This window comes from Clytia hemisphaerica, unplaced genomic scaffold (genome assembly GCF_902728285.1).
Source record: "Clytia hemisphaerica strain Z4C2 unplaced genomic scaffold, Clytia hemisphaerica genome assembly, whole genome shotgun sequence".
NCBI lineage: Eukaryota > Metazoa > Cnidaria > Hydrozoa > Leptothecata > Clytiidae > Clytia > Clytia hemisphaerica.
Genome location: NW_027103726.1, coordinates 882,312 through 898,571, shown reverse-complemented (window position 1 = coordinate 898,571; position 16,260 = coordinate 882,312). Strand labels below are relative to the sequence as shown.

The 16,260-nt window shown below is 35.8% G+C and overlaps 2 protein-coding genes across 2 annotated transcripts; one reads left to right on the top strand and one right to left on the bottom strand.

The window, feature by feature from the left end:
- The first annotated feature begins 404 nt into the window (after positions 1–404).
- LOC136804737 (charged multivesicular body protein 7-like) lies at positions 405–15,138 on the top strand. The gene is made up of 9 exons (XM_067061342.1): positions 405–662; positions 4,056–4,252; positions 4,563–4,760; positions 5,049–5,119; positions 5,438–5,500; positions 13,233–13,281; positions 14,176–14,295; positions 14,554–14,658; positions 15,070–15,138. Exons 1-9 carry the CDS (start codon positions 431–433, stop codon positions 15,136–15,138), a joined length of 1,104 nt encoding a protein of 367 aa, XP_066917443.1. The 5' UTR covers positions 405–430.
- LOC136804680 (chymotrypsin-C-like) lies at positions 5,494–8,419 on the bottom strand. The gene is made up of 5 exons (XM_067061288.1): positions 8,356–8,419; positions 8,012–8,062; positions 7,168–7,377; positions 6,615–6,734; positions 5,494–6,056 (listed from the first exon to the last, which is right to left on the bottom strand). The coding sequence occupies exons 1-5, from the start codon at positions 8,402–8,404 to the stop codon at positions 5,581–5,583; spliced, it is 906 nt and encodes a 301-aa protein (XP_066917389.1). The 5' UTR covers positions 8,405–8,419; the 3' UTR covers positions 5,494–5,580.
- Positions 15,139–16,260: the final 1,122 nt, after the last annotated feature.

Below are 16,260 nucleotides of genomic sequence, written 5' to 3'. Positions count from 1 at the left end.
ATCTTGCCGAACATTTTTGAGGATTCTGATTGGTTAGACCTGGGCACATTTATGTGCCCAATAGAAAAAATCCTATCGAAGCATCAATGACGTCACGACCCATGACCTGTATATGGCTTTTTGTCCCCTGCTCCGGTCGAAGAAGAAAATTTCTAATCTTAAATAATTAAGATTTTCAGGAAATTTTCAAAAGTTAAAAAGTTTGCAGGGAAGGATTTTTCATCCCTCTAACTTATTTTCAGGAGAAAATTGATGAGTTAAGTAGATTAAAAAGATCAAAAATTTAAAACATAAATTTTGCTTTGATGCTATGGAAAGATCCGGGTAGGCAAATTAGCCGGGTACTCAAAAATCAAAACAACATTTTCGTGTTCTTTTTCACAAAATCATTTCTGAATTTCACTTTCGTTTTCAGTCAAACGAAAACAAAATGGACGACGATCAAAAGTACAAGCTCCCCTCCATCGACGAAGAACGTGAGAACTTCCTATACTCTCCGTTTCCATCTGAGAAGAGCATAAATCCAAAGCATTGGGACAGTAAGCTAAACTTCTGGTCCAAGGAAGTCGTTGAAAGTTGTAACATTCAAGACGAAATCTGTGTTGATTGCAGGCGTTTGCAAGAAGTGTTTAAAAGTGAACGAACCGCTCGTAGTCCAAGAGGTATAGATTATTTTTACAAACAAAAATGAATATGTGTCAGTGTTATTGTTATTGTCAATTTTCATATACTTTTGTATCAGAAGTTTTTTTTGCCAGGGCTGCCACAAAAATGATTATTAAATTTGGTTCATTGGATTAAAACTGGATATAGAGTCGAGTCGCCAGTGCACGAACGGCCCCAGTGCACGAATGAGCGTCTTTGTACTTGAAAAAAAACAACTAAAAACAAACTTCTATAGACTTTCCTTTGTGCAGCAGAATCCTCAAACTATCCCTTGCAATCTCTCCAAAAATTAAAATAAACGGAGCACTAGAACAACATCAAACCGATTTTGAACGAGGCCAAGTAAAAAAATCACGAAAATCGGGATTTTTGTAAACATGGCTGATCGCGAGAGAAAATGTTTTTTATAAGAAAATTTGCGCAAGAAGAGTTCTGAAAATGACTTTCCTCTTTTAAAAACCTGTTATCTTCCATCACACAAAATTTCATTGAAACATGTTAGCTCATTAATTCAAAATCAATAGAAACATATCACCAATAGTTGATATAAAAAAGGTTCCAGTCTGCGAACGATCCGAACACCATATTCAAAATGAAGACATTGCAACGTCAAAACATTCGAAAGCGCTGGCGATCTCGATTAAAAAAGAAGACACTACATTGCCGCACTTTTCGATGAGCAAAACTTGAAAAAGAAAAACAAAAAAATGGACGACAAGAAAATATTTACAAAAATAAACAGGTTAGTAAGACGCTAAAGTTCTTATAAAAAAGACGCTTTTTTGGTGAAAAAGCGCATGGTTTTGAAAAGTTCAAATACTCCTGTATCATCTCGGAAGAGAGTTAAAGTATTACCTGTGAGCGGAGCTCTATTTTTTTCTTTCAAAAGATCGTTCGCGCACTGGTTCCTCGTTCGCGGACTGGGTCCGAAGAGCGCTCGCTTCTACGGCTTATTATTCCAAGAAGACGCTTTCAAACAAAGTGATAACAAATTGAAAGAAGGACTTCAACCTTGTCTACAAGATGGTCAAAAAGGATTTATGTAAAAACTAAAAGTAAGCGAAAAAAGAGAAAAATAAGTTTTCCGTTCGTGCACTGGGCACCCTCCTCTATTTATATACCTGTTTTTCTGGCTTTTTTTGTGGTGGGAAACGGATCTTCTTAAGGGCAGAGTTTTATGTTAGAAATTTTCCTTGGGGGCAACCATGACATGCTCTGAAAACTGGCAAGCCATTTTTCCAGCCCTTTTAGCGTCCGGTCATCGGATGCTGCCCCTCCTGAAAGTGAAATCACTAGCTAAAATTTTGGTAAAAACCGAATTTTTAGTGGAAAAACTCTACAAAAAGTGCTCCTTTTTGTCATTAACGGATGCTGCCCTGTCTTTCTAAAATATGGCCTGACTGAGGGAGAAAATTTTTTATATCAGTTAGGGCCCCAGGATCAGTTAAAAGGCCACGGTTGGAGTTTGAGAGTTAAAATAGGGTTGGGAGTAGCATTGGTAGGTAAATATAGGGTTCTAGGCCCCGGGAAGGGGTACCCCTAGCGTTGGGGCTAACTCTGGTATGTGAATCAGTCAGGAGTAACTTGGACTAACTTTGGCAAATTTCAAGGTATCAAAGTTGAACTCTACAATTGACTAAGTCCAACTTAGAAATATCCTAAAGGTTCAGAAACTCCAGAAAACTCCAGATCAAAAGTGGATAGTTTAAGAAGGGTTTTAAGATTAACAATTTGGAGATTTGATGTTTCATAAAAGTGCTAGCAAGGGGTATTTTAGGTCCCATATCTTCTGAAGGATTTTTCTGTTTGCCTTGAAATTTGACAACCTTCTTAACCTAAGGTTGAACTACTACTGCTGTAAAAATGAACGTTGTAACATAAGTAAAAAAAAAGCTCAATTTTTGCAATCGCAAATTAAGCTGCTAAAAATTATGAATTTTTTAACCAAAAATACATTCAAGCAAAAAGATTTTCGCAATTATATCGGACTATCAAAATTTACAGGCATTCTTGTTTCTACTCCCAATTATATCTGGATACACTTTAATGTTAAAATACCGGTGTTTTGTATAAGATTCCTATTTCCACACAAAGATTCCTTTGCCATTTTTCTAGCAGAGAAAGACCACCGATTTCCGACTTCCGGTAGTTGAAAAATAATCTTCGAAAAGTTAGGCAGTTTCGTTTTTATTGTAAACACTAAGATGTAAACAATCCCTTTCCAATCTAATACTAGTTATCCCTGGAAAAATAGCAGAAAGTTCCCGGAAAAGTGACAAGAATCTTAGTGCTGAAATGGGAATCTTATACAAAATGATGGTGACATTTTTATTCATTTTATTGAACTAAATTTGATTTAAATGACTCAACAAAATTCTAGTGTATTTCTCCCAGTAGAGAAACATTCAGTTTGATTAAGATCAAGTTCAAGCTTTTTTGTGGCGCGTTGGAGTGCCTTGTGGGAAATGGAACATTGAAGCCCTCTCCATGGCCTAGCACTCTAATAGACCTTTGGCTAGTTAAGATGTCATGTTGAATGATTAAAAACTCGAGCATTAAAACAAGGATAAAAACATTAATATACACTTAGAATAAATATGCATTTAATGTGTCATTGTTTTAATGCTGGAGTTTTAATTAAATTATTCAACATGACATCCTAACTCGCAAAAAGTCAATCTCTCTGAGTATATTAGCTACATAAATTTTAATAGGGTTATAAGGGAGGTGTTACAATCTCACTGGAATTTTTGAGCTTTGTTTTTTTGATACAACATAGGGCCTTGATGGATCACATAGTGAAGATGTGAGTTTGTCAGTCTGTAGGCATTTAAAATCATCAGAAAAATGGGCTCTGAGAAAAGGGGGTTGTTGGGTGCTGAAATTATTGGGAAGATGTGCTCTGGGTATAGGTTTGTTCAGGCAGCAAGAATCATTGTAGAGCAAGCAAGGTGCAACATGATTATTTAACGCATAATAATTCAGATAGGAATCTTAAATAAAAACTTACAATGATCAAAATGCTGGCTGCTTTGAACAACTAACTTCTTTGAGAAATATAGCTTAAAAATCAGATTCCCGCCTAGAAAAGGGCTGGATTTTTAAGAAAGAAAGCGAGTCAGTCAGATGGCGTGAGTACACAACTTATTTATGATCTTTGCCTATAATTTCAATAAAAGAAAAAAATAGACTACTATTTTTGACTTTTTACTCCTATATGAAAATAACCCCAATTGACTTTGGCCTACCTCCAATATGAAGAAGAAGAGATCAGGGAGGAGATGGAGGGCATGTTAATACTTTACACATACACACTTTACTCTTTAGTTCTTTAGTTGGACATCAGCTATTTGAAAAATATACCCTATGATTTTATCTTTACATTTCAGGTCTTCAAATAGTTGTATCAAGCTTATATCAATCAGGAAAACTCATTTTGAAGACAGATGTGACAGATCTTTCTCCTGACTTAACCTGGGGTCAATGGGGAGTCTCTGTATCATATAAAACCACCAGTTGGTTATGGAGAAAATATGTCTCAGGCATCAATGAATCCACAGAGTTTGTTCTGAAAGAGCTTCTAGAGGTACATGACCAATTATGATTACTAAAATGTTTGCAAGCAGGAAAGATACTACCTTAAGGTAGGAAATTTTGGCGGAAAGAAAATTTGGTGGATTTAGCCAAAATCTGCCAAATTAAAAGTTCCAGCTAAATTTAGTTGTTTCCACCATCTGCCAAATTAAATTCCTGTAAAATTCCTGTAAAAATTTTTCTTCTGAAAAAGATAGCTACATAGATTTAAAACAAATTTATTTGTCAACAAGGTATAAATTACATGATCAATGTTGTTTGAAACAAGAAAAACCCAAAAGATGAAATGAATTATGTTTCAGGAGCTGTCAGAAGAATTATTGATAACACATTACAAATCTGTACAATATGAAAAGACAGATTATGTTGTTCCTTGGAATGTTCTCAAGACTTATAAACTGAAAAACAAAGTCATCTCTGAAGATACTTTGATATGTTTGGTTGGTCATCTCAAAAATCAAGGGAAATGTAAAATTGGAATCTCTGAGGACAACGAGAAGGTGAAATACAGTTCACATTTTGAAATTTCTTTCCTATATTTCTGAGAGACAGTATTTCTACCCCCCCCCCCCGACAAGTGAAATTTCTAATCCTTCAATTCTACTGTAGTATCCCTTATTACTTTAAAAAAAATGAAATTTGTTCACTTTTTTTAACCTTACAATCAGGCAAAACCGACCCCTATACTAATTTTTGCATTAGAGTTTGCTCAACGCATAAACCATACAAACAATTTTTTTTATTTTGAATCTTGATTATAAAATCTGCAACACTTTATCTTATTCCAGATTGTGAAGTTCAAGCAAAAGTCACAGTCTAAAGTTGATCCAGTTACATCTTTTGATTTTGAAACAGTCAAGTATGAATTCCTTTTTTCATGTCGCTCAAGTTTTTACTATTATAATCCTTAGTTCATGGTATCCATGTGATTTATATTCACAATATGCACCATTGCAATGTACTCCACGGACCCAACAGCTGATTGGTTGTCCGTGATGTAATGTCAGAATACATTGGATACATTTAAAAGTTTTTTAAACGGCCTTTTGATTGCGGTAGAAATCTTTTTCCTCTTTGATAAAGAACCTAGCTAAACTCATCCAGAACCAATCCTTTGTTTTTACAGAAAGAAGGAATATAATTATCTTCTAGTAATATTCATTTATTATTTCACCAGGTTAAAAAGAGCAATAGCCAAATTAACATTGGATTCAAAATCGATTGAAAAAGATCTGCAACAGTAAGTTGTATACATTTCTTTGTATTTTCAGATTAAATTTTGTATTAAGTCCCATTTGAAAAAATCTACTACACACGTTTTTATTCATCCAGATCAGGTATTTTGCTTTCGTCCATATTATACAAATGTTTCTTAATCCATGCCAAATATCTTGTCAACGTTAAAAAAAACGAGAAAGTCTTTTTACCCCTCCTGGTCACATGTTTCTGGTTTTTACTGAAACCAAACACTGACCAGTAACCAGACATTTTGCAACTGAAGAAATACACCACTTGTGATGTTGATCCTTTTGGTTTGAGATCTTGGGCTGTTTGAATACACTGTAGGAGACTTTCATTCCCAAACTCATCCTTCTTTGGGATTCTCATACAATCCTCAATATCAAACCAACCAGCTGATGTATCTACTTCTTTTCTCTCTTTGTCTCTGGTCCAAAGGAAACTAACAGCACATTCTTGAGCATATAAAGGTTGTTTCTTTGATCTTGGTAGACAAATTGACATGGCTTTTGTTTTATCTTTTGCTGTGGGTGCGTGCTCTTTCAGCTTGATCAAACCTGAATGAAAAAACATTACTCATCATTAATCTAAAATACTTAAAAAGCAACTGAAAATATCCAACTACAATCGGTGACGAAATACTTGTCACAAAAAGGAAATCCACCGGGGTGTTTTGAAACCAAAATAGGTTTGCAAGTGCTCTAAAGTAGGTTCGAAGGGTAGAGTTTTAACTCTTAGTTATAACGCTAGACTTAAGACTTGGGACCTTAGGATCTAAGGATCCAAAAGTTCAAAAATGGTCCAGTAGGACTTGAAATATAGCCTAGAAACCAATAAATCCCTCCCAGATCGAAATAATCGTTGAAATCAAGTTGAAGGCCCGCAATTGACATTCTCGCTCGAACTTCAATTTTCGAAAAATGGTAAATTAGCCAAAAGTGCCAATATGTTATGGCACTGATTGTAGATAGTAAAGCAAACTCTGACATCATAGGGGAATTGGGTTCGAGTTTATCAGTTATAATAAATACTATACAGACATTTAAACATAAGCTCCTACATTGATGAAGTCTAACAATGGACATCGTTTGCATAGAAAATTTCTTAAGACTTACTAAGGTCACCAGTCAATTTCAAGGGTCGATCATCTTTGTAACCTTCATGTGTCATTATCTTTTCGATCTCATATTTTTGTCCATGCAAATCGACCACCAGATCGTCCTGCTCCTCATCGTCTAAAAACGCACAGCAAAATTTTATTATTTTTCCCTATATGAAATACACCTTTCAACCAACCAAACCCATCAAATTCTATATGAATGAGCGACGGAATGAGGACTGCTTCAAGTGTACTAAGCTTTAAAGATTTAGATAGATATAAGTTGTTCTTCTTTGTTTCCTTAGTGATCTTTTAATTTTTTTGATAAAAATTTGCAAAAAAATTGTAAATCGCGGGTTCTAATTAACTCTAATTAGTTTAAGGTACATCATACTTCTTTACACAATTGATAGGCTACAGATTTCCTTATTCACGATGATATGCACCATTATAATGTTTTCCACGGACCCAACAGCTGATTGGTTGAAAGTCACTTACAAGCGATCAGTTGTTGGGTTCGTGATGACATCAAAATGGTGTATTATCATGATTAGACCAGTGTTTCTTACCCACACATGAAGCTGTAGTCAATATATAGTTCTTCTTAATAAGGACACCATTACATAATGCACTTGTGGTGTTCTTGATCAATGCCATCCAAGGCCATTTCCTGTGCCTCCACACTGGTTGGTGACGGTCAGAACCAGTCATGATTTTGATTGTTTTATCATTGTCACTGTTCTCGTTTTTATGCACCACTGCACTGTAGATGCCACACTCTGAAAATGATATGTAAATAGGATTATTTATTTGAAGGGATACTTAACCTGTCCGGCGCGCAACCTTTTTTGAATATAACATACTCTGAAAATGATATGTAAAATAGATTAATTTTAAACCAATATTATGTAAACCCATTTTGCCAATATTATGGTCAAGCTCTTGAGCCATGCGGTGAATGTGATGATCTTATGATTTGACAGATTTGGGATGAATATCAAATAAGCTTTGAAGTGTTGTGACCGGCTAACAGTGGAGCTACCGCGCCAGAATCATTGAAATCAAAACTTAATGCACTTTTTGTTTGTCAAGCTTGGTTTGTCTATATTTCTCCGAAAAATCTTGACAGACTCTTTGGTGGAAATCCATGGAACCATGAATACCTGGTCAGAAATCATCAATTGCTATACTTAAATGATCTATAATCAAGTTATCAGAAAAGAAACGTTTAGTTTATCAAGACCGTGGCTTGTTATTAAATTAGGAGTTTTGATTAGTGTATCCATCATAATTCATAAATTACGAATTTCTTCATCTCGATAATATTTTAGTTTTTTGGGTTAAATGATTGTTATTTCCTTTGAGTTCTTGAAATCTAAATTCTAAGCTTGAGAATAAGATAAACAACCTTACCTTCATCGAGCGTCGAACCATCAGGACTTTCATTTAACTTGATATCTAGCCCTACGGAAAACAATAAAAACTTCAAGCTTCTTTCTCTTGTATAAGAATACGCATTAATACTTATTGAGCTGGACTCTTTAACCTTATTATTTGAGTGATTCTAACCTCACATAGCAAGTCTTAGGACGTTCTACCCGCAGTTTCATTTGTGAGTTGTGCTCTCCAGGGTGTCGAAATTAAAAAGTATTTTTCTTTTTCTTAAAAGCACTTTATTTTGAAAACCACAGCGAGAAGCTTTCCCAGAATCCCTTTAACTTCCACTCCCTAGGGACCAATCAGAAACGAGATCTTACCAAGAGTCAAAGTAAAAACGGCCACAATATAAATTCCATGAATCAGCATTTTCTTTATTTCAACCTAAAAGATAAAAAAAACTAAAACTAAAGGAACTAATTTGTAGTAGCTACTTTTTGCGTTTTGTGAATTGAGTGTAAGGCGTTCGTAAGGAAAATTTGTTGTCTCATCATCATATAAAACTGAAAATACACATGATAATGCTTAAAAAATCCAACAGATTCGTATATCCAGTCTAGTTTTTCCATTTAAATCAAATCCCTAGAGAATCATACTTGAAAGTGATTTATCTTTTTTAAATCTTAGATTTTTATGCTCAAAATGAGTTATTTCGTTTTCAAAATAATCTTCGGTACATAAAACCAAACAGACTGTTTCTTTTATATATAATTGTTTCGTTGATTGTAACTTTAATAGATTAATAATTTTGTTAGCGATTTTCAAAACTAGCAGTTTTTTAACCTAATAAGTTAAGTATCCACTAAAATTTTCAAGACTAGCACCTCTCCAAATTAAAGCCGTTATAAGGCTACTTAAAGCGTGGTTTAAAAGATGAAAGAAAAGGTCACAAAAACCTACAGACACCTATGTATTCAATAGCCTGTACCAAATTCTTCTTCGCAGAAAATAATCAAAACTCGTCTGTGGTAGAGTTGAATACCCCACTGCCATTGCCATATTCAACTTTTCAAATCTCGTATTTCCTCTTAACTTGAACGGTTTTTCTGGTCTCCCTGAATCTTACATTGGGCTGTTACATTAAAAATCCATACAGGGGGTGGACGAGCCTTTTCAAGTCAAAAAAAATTATTCGAAATGTGTAGATACCCCTTGAAAATGGCGAAATTTGCAAAAGTACCTTTTCAGACCTTAAATTGAGGTTGGGCAAAAACTGAAATCAGTCTTTTACCCCGTGGAAATTTTAGAATAACTTTTTACCCCCTTGGAAAAATGAAAAAAAACGCCCTGGATATTTTCTCGGATTACCCTCTGGAAATTTTCGTCCACCTCATGTATGAATATAAAATGGAATGGCCCATTTTCTGCCACTGTATTGTTTGATTACTTCGTCACCACTTGACTGGCTACTTATTTCCGTTAACGTATCAATGAAACAGAGAGTCACACGCTTTTTTAAGGAGACTGCAGCAATAATATCCATGATCAAATTGGCCAAAAAAATTAAGAATATGGCAAGAATATCACCATTATGAAATTTGGCAACTGTAAATTGCCGATTATGTAATGTAATACTATCATTTTAAATACCAATCTTAAATAAAATAAACCAGCCGAGGCTGGAAGGTCAGCCAAAAGAGCTAAGAGGGTTAAGGGTTAGAGGGTCAAAGGGGTGAAAGGGATAATTTTGATGAGTTGCGAGCAAATGTTAGATCAGCGTTCGATACAATGGCAATTAATTGCCGGTTGAAAAGTCCAGGAACCTCGCTCGTTTGGGATGTTAGTTAGTCTAGTGTAATTAAACTTTTTGTTCATTTTAGTCAGTTATAATACATTTTTTCTGTTGGGTGTAGACAATATCCATATCTGACCAAAGTGTTATACTACAAATAAATAAGAAAATTGCCAAAAAGTCAAACCCAAAATAAAGATACATGCCATAATTTTAGTGTTTTTAGTGCAGAACCATTTTTAGTTTTCATTACATAGAAAGTGTACTTTTTTTGTTTACTTGATAAAACCCCAATAACACTTTGTCGTAACTCTCTGCAGCTTCTTCTAAAAATTGTAACTGACTGCCATTAAGCTACAAACTTTAAGAAAACCGCAAACTCCTGAAAAACATAGTTTTTGCCTATATAGAAATGGATCAGTTATAAATATCTTTTAGCTTGTTTCTCTTCTTAATTTTATTTTATTATTTAGTTTGTTTATGTGTTTGGAACTGCGGGTCGGTTTTAGATATTGCCTGAGGGAGACTGAGTGTTGGGTACCCGTAACACGTGTAAAGTCGCTTTGAACCGGTCACAAGTCCGGGACTTCAGGCATAAATTTTGTTTTCTATTTATATATGTGTGTTGAGAGTTGTTATTTGGTGGTTTTGTGTTTCTCATTCTTTTAAATTGACCATCTCTCTTTTGTTTCAAAGTCCCAAATCTATCTTTTTTTTATTTTTCATCTGATATTGGAATGATTTCAAAAAAATAATAAATCAAAAAATGAATAATCTTCAAAAATACAAAAACATTCTTTTCTTTTTAATTTAGATCTTTTTAAGCTGCTTATATATCAAATCTTTTCCTTTCCTTAAAATGACTGATATTACATCTTCAGTATATATATAACTTTGTGAGAAATATTTTGATCCTTCATAAATTTCTAAAGCAGGAACAATTTTAGTCTGTATACTTTACCAACTTCCAGTATATAACACCTATTGTCACAATTCTCTGCAGCTCCTACCAGAAATTGTAACTGGTCGCCATTAACAATTTTAAGCTACAGTAGTCACAAACCGCACACTCTAGAAAAACACAATTTGCCAGAGAGTGGCCATGTTGTATAACTTGATGGTATTGGTATATATTCTCAACTTCAGTTGAGTTAGAATCTGAGAATGTGTGTCTGTCTGTGTGTCTGTCTGTGTGTATGTCCCAAAACTTTGGGGCAGCCTGGAGACTTCAAAAATTGTTTGATTTGGCTGAAATTTGGCACACTTGTTCCTTGGGTGATTATCTGGGGGTATTTTTTTCATTTTTCAAAAATTTTGATTTTTGGGGCCTGGGGACGAGTTTTTCGCCAAAACGAGGCTAAAACTTTGGGGCAGCCTGGAGACTTCAAAAATTGTTCGATTTGGCTGAAATTTTGCACACTTGTTCCTTGGGTGAATATCTGGGGGTGTTTTTTTCATTTTTTGAAAATTTTGATTTTTGGGGCCTGGGCACGAGTTTTTCGCCAAAACGAGGCTAAGACTTTGGGGCAGCCTGGAGACTTCAAAAATTGTTCGATTTGACTGAAATTTTGCACACTTGTTCCTTGGGTGAATATCTGGGGGTGTTTTTTACATTTTTTGAAAATTTTGATTTTTGGGGCCTAGGCACGAGTTTTTCGCCAAAACGAGGCTAAAACTTTGGGGCAGCCTGGAGACTTGAAAAATTGTTCGATTTGGCTGAAATTTTGCACACTTGTTCCTTGGGTGAATATCTGGGGGTGTTTTTTACATTTTTCAAAAATTTTGATTTTTGGGGCCTGGGAACGAGTTTTTTGCCAAAACGAGGCTAAAGCTTTGGAGCAGTCTACAGGCCTCCAAAATGATCGGATTTGGTTGAAATTTTGCACAATTGTTCATTGGGTGAATATCTGGGGGTCTACAATTGGGCCTATGAATGATTTGAAGCCACTGAAGTTGAGCCCAGTGCGTTGCGCACGTTCGACTATACTTCATTAAAAAATCTAGAAACCATTTCTCATAACTTTCCGCAGTCCGCTTTCTGCAAGTCCGATGAAAGATATGTAAACACTGTTGTCACCATTCATTCCATATCAACCATTTAGTTGAAGCCAAAAACGTGCGCAAATATCAGAAAAATCTGCTGTTCGGAACTGACGCGTGAAAAATAATTTGATCAATTTCAACAAAAACTGTGTGATCGTCATCATTTGGTTCCCATCATCTGACCGACCCTGATTTACGTCTATGTCTATGTCTATGTGGTTGAGTTGCAGGAGGCTGAGAAGCCTATTTTCGCAACTATAGACACCAAGTTAGTGTCCTGTCAGCACCTTGGACTGACTACCCGATTCCCCGCCTCACATGGCATGGGTGGACCCGGGCGAAGGTTCCCTCACTTGCCAAGCGAGCTGCCGTGAGTAAGAATAGAACCTTGATCTCCCGTACAGGAATCAAGGTTGATGACCACTGTACCACGGCAGCAGGTAGAGTCTGTAAGTCTGAAAGCTTTTCCGCTGCTTTGCTGGATTCCCACTGTCAACCTCTGCACGCTCTGTGTTTACAAGTTTTCAAATCGAAGTAGCGAGCCGTGTGCTAATTAATGGAGAGTAACCGAAAACCAGTTTATCCACGGTTGACGGTTTCTCAATATTTTAATTCGGACCAGTCCACGCCGATTCCCTTTCAACAAGATGTAGCTGTTTCTTTAACAGAAAAATATTTTCGATCGACCGACCGAACGACCCACTTTTTAAAGTAGAAATAACAGGAACCAAACAATTTTTTGCGATCCGCCTTATATAATATGACTGAAGCCACAACCTTGCCGATACACAGGACATTCCGGTGCAGTTTGTCAAGTGCGCAAATATATGGATAAATCACTGGACAAAAGTTCCGGTGTACTTTGTTTCCGAGAGAAAAATGTACCAGACAGTCCGGTGTAGTCCGGTGTGCACTTTTGAAAATTTAATGAAGAAAACACCAGACAAAAATAATGCCGGAATGTACGGTGTATCGGCAGGGTCGTCTGAAGCCAAACATAGGACACGTTCAAGTCCAAAAAAACACGATTGCATCCAGTCTTTATCAAATTTAGACAGTAGCTGTACTTTTGTATGCTTTATCAAATTCCAATAGCATTATAACACCATCAACCCCCCTCTAGAGGCAAACCAGAAAAATATGTTTTTATTGCAAAAACTACTGTACTGCAATAAAAAGCAACAATAAAAAGTATCAGAAAATTCAACATAAACAAAAACTAAAAGTACCCAAAAAGTTAATCCGATCGGAAGAAAGTTTAGAAATCAAAGTGAGATCGGGAAATCGGTTTTAAATGTTACAAAATGTTGATCCAGAGCTTCCTCAGCGGGAAAAAAATCGCGGAACCGATTTGAAGGGTCACCGAGGCTGACCAAAAATGTGTAACTGGGATTTTGAATTTTCTTTAACTTTTCTTTTTAGATTAAAGAAACACGCGCAAACTCTTGTAAAGACAAATGATAGAATACAGGTATCTCTTCGTTCCAATGTTCTATTATTGAAAAAGTCATAATGCATCTTGAAATAATGCATTTGTTCTCCCTCCCATAAGTGTAATACTCATGGAGAAAAAAAGTTAACTCTTTTGAGTTAATTGAGAGATTGTGTAATAATAGAAAATTTTATGAGTTGTTTTCTAGTTCTATTTTGTTTCAGATACAATTTTCATAGTTTTCCAGGACTGGTCGGCGCTCTGTTGGTCAGAGGCCAAAACATACAAAATTTCAAACCAACAAAAAGTCGTTTTTGAGGGCACGGTGGCCCTGACCACACATATCTAAGCCCGAAGGGCTAGATTTGCAACTTTAAGCTTTCTCCAGCAAAAAAAAGTGAAGCAAAAATTTGACTTTTTAAATTTCGTGCCGATGGATAGGATCTAGCATTTTAATTGTTTTCGGAGCGCGAGATCAAAAAACGTAGGCGGAAAACGCTTTTTCACACCTGTCAAACCGGTGAAATTGCATATTTTAGTCACGTGACTCTGGTAGGAAATCCTTCCAAAGATGAGCTTCACTTTTTGATAAAAGCCGCAAATCTAGCCCTTTGGGCTTTACAGATATCTGTGGCCCTGACTCCCCATAATTCCTTTCGACCGTGTAATTACCTATTATAACATTTACTAAAAAGAATCCTTAAAATGGTCCACTGAAACAAGTGCGTGGCATGTCATTTATAGGCTATTCCAGAAAAATTTGTACCCCAAATGTTGAGGAGGTCTTTTTTCGGAAAGGTGAACCCCTGTATTTCTTTTAGTCATATATTGAAACAACCACCCACCTCATTTTACTGACTACCCTGGATGACAATGACAAGTGCATCCACTGTCTTTATCATTATTTATGATATTTCATTGTTGCCTTTTCAGGCGAAGAAAGTATTAGCCCAACGCCACAAGCTGGAGAAAAAACTAAGGACCAATCAAAATGCGTTATTCACGATGAAAGATCATCTTGGGATGGTCCAAGAAACAGAGACTACTAAATTGGTATGTTTTCGTCTTTTCTCGCAAAAGGCCATTTTCAAATCGATGGAATTTTAACTCGATTCTTCGTCTGTAGATACGTTCTATTGTGCTTATCGAAAGCTCTTTCTCTTCAACCCTTTAAGTGCCAATGTCGAGTATTTTGGGCATGGGCTACGTCCTCCTGTAATGCCCACTTTGAGTTAGAAATCGTCATTAGGAAGGCAAGAAATTATTTTTAGACAACATGCCCGAAGTAATTTTTATACATTTGCCCCATAGATAACCGACGCGTTCAATTCATCGGCCACGTTATTGAATCAAACTTACAAAAAACAAGGCTTGACTGTTGAACATATCGAAAGTGTCATCGATAAAGCGGCTGAGGTTCTTTTTACTTTTTGAGTATACTTTCTTCTGAAACACCCTGTATTTATATTGAGAGCTATTTTGAAACCAGTGATTTAATAAGCTAAAATTTCATTCCGATTTAGTCCATTTTTTTAAAACCCGGTGGAAATAGGTCGTAGATACATATGAGCCAAAATTCGAAGATTCGAATCCTTGCAAAGAAAATATGACAGTTTTTTCTCCCTTTCAAGACACCACTTTTGCAAGTTTATCTTAAAGATTTCTTATTCCAAATTCGAATTTGATCATTGTTTGGTTAGAGGTTATTTCCAAAACCTTTTACCTAGGTCATTATTAAAAAGGATGAAATTGGTGAAATTCCTCAGGTTTTTTCAACAACTACTTTAGAATTGAATTTAGAAAACTATCAAATTTTTTCTCTTTCAGGCTAATGAAATGGCGAGAGAAGTTTCTGACGCACTCTCTGGAGGTATGAAAGAAGTTTTGGTCGTGTAACAATCTGCAACTATGATTTCTTTGACAAAAACCTTTAAAATTATTATTAATGTCAGTCTAAACTGACTAATGGGCTTTTCCAGAAAGCATTTTTACCCTCACTGTTGAGGATATAGATTTTTCGAAGTATCGAACCTATCCTACTTTATTAGTAAAGACCCTCTGGATATCCACTCTTAAAATATGCTCAACCCCCTGGATATCCTCTCTTATAAAGTTACTTACCCCTGGATATCGTATTTTTTTACTTGGAAAGACACTTTACCCCTTAGAAATCCGCTCCCTTGTAGATATTTAACCCCCTGGATATCCACTTTTGATATGGATATCTGATATCTGGATATCTGATATCCTCATCAGGGGGCACGGATTCTTTCTGGAATAGCCCAATCTTGATTTATTTGGATATGTTAGTTTTGATAGACATTAGAATTTCCTAGGTGACACGTGGTTTGGAAAGGAATGCTTTGTGTTGACGATGCGACACAATAGCACTGGTCGTCTAAACTGTACCACAGATGAAATCATAATTAGTGTTAGTAATCGTATGGCTTTGAAGGGAAAAATAACCAGAGGTTTATTTTGACGTTTTTTGAAATTGCCTGAACGAATAGAGGGCAATTTCAAAGATCTTTAAAATGAACCGAGGGTCTGTATTTTCCAAAATTTTCAGAGAAAATTAAACGATTTCGGATTATACAAAACAGCTTCTCAATATCACTATAGAGTTTAAACCTGTAAATAAAACCTCAAATAATTCGATTTCTTTTCAGGTTTGAAACAGCTTGAGGATGAGGAATTCGATATGGATGAGTTGGAACGAGAATTGGAACAACTAGACGTCACTCAAGGTATGATAATACTCGACAAAGCCTCGTGGATTCGACTTTGTCCAATAACTATGCTCAATGTTTCCTTCCATAATAAAGACAAACGTATCACTACATCCCTCCATCTCATATCAGTCAGTTTGATAAGATTGGAGGATAAAAATCTGTCTACTCTTGTATTTGTACGTACTGAACAATTGAAGCTATGCACAAGTTTAGTTTAGACGGCCCTCTTTTCGCCCTGCCCATTCTAATTGTGAATTAAAGTGGGCTTAGAGTGGACTGTCTAAAG

What these genes read in the sequence shown, in the direction of transcription:
- LOC136804680 (XM_067061288.1), bottom strand. Translation starts at nt 8,404, where the DNA reads ATGCTGATTCATGGAATTTATATTGTGGCCGTTTTTACTTTGACTCTT. An exon ending in GACTACAGCTTCATGTGTGG is followed by an intron (nt 6,735 to 7,167) that starts GTAAGAAACACT and finishes GTGCGTTTTTAG; the next exon opens with ACGATGAGGAGCAGGACGAT. An exon ending in GAAATTGACTGGTGACCTTA is followed by an intron (nt 6,057 to 6,614) that starts GTAAGTCTTAAG and finishes TTTTTCATTCAG; the next exon opens with GTTTGATCAAGCTGAAAGAG.
- LOC136804737 (XM_067061342.1), top strand. Translation starts at nt 431, where the DNA reads ATGGACGACGATCAAAAGTACAAGCTCCCCTCCATCGACGAAGAACGT. An exon ending in AGACAAATGATAGAATACAG is followed by an intron (nt 13,282 to 14,175) that starts GTATCTCTTCGT and finishes TTGCCTTTTCAG; the next exon opens with GCGAAGAAAGTATTAGCCCA. An exon ending in AAACAGAGACTACTAAATTG is followed by an intron (nt 14,296 to 14,553) that starts GTATGTTTTCGT and finishes TTTGCCCCATAG; the next exon opens with ATAACCGACGCGTTCAATTC.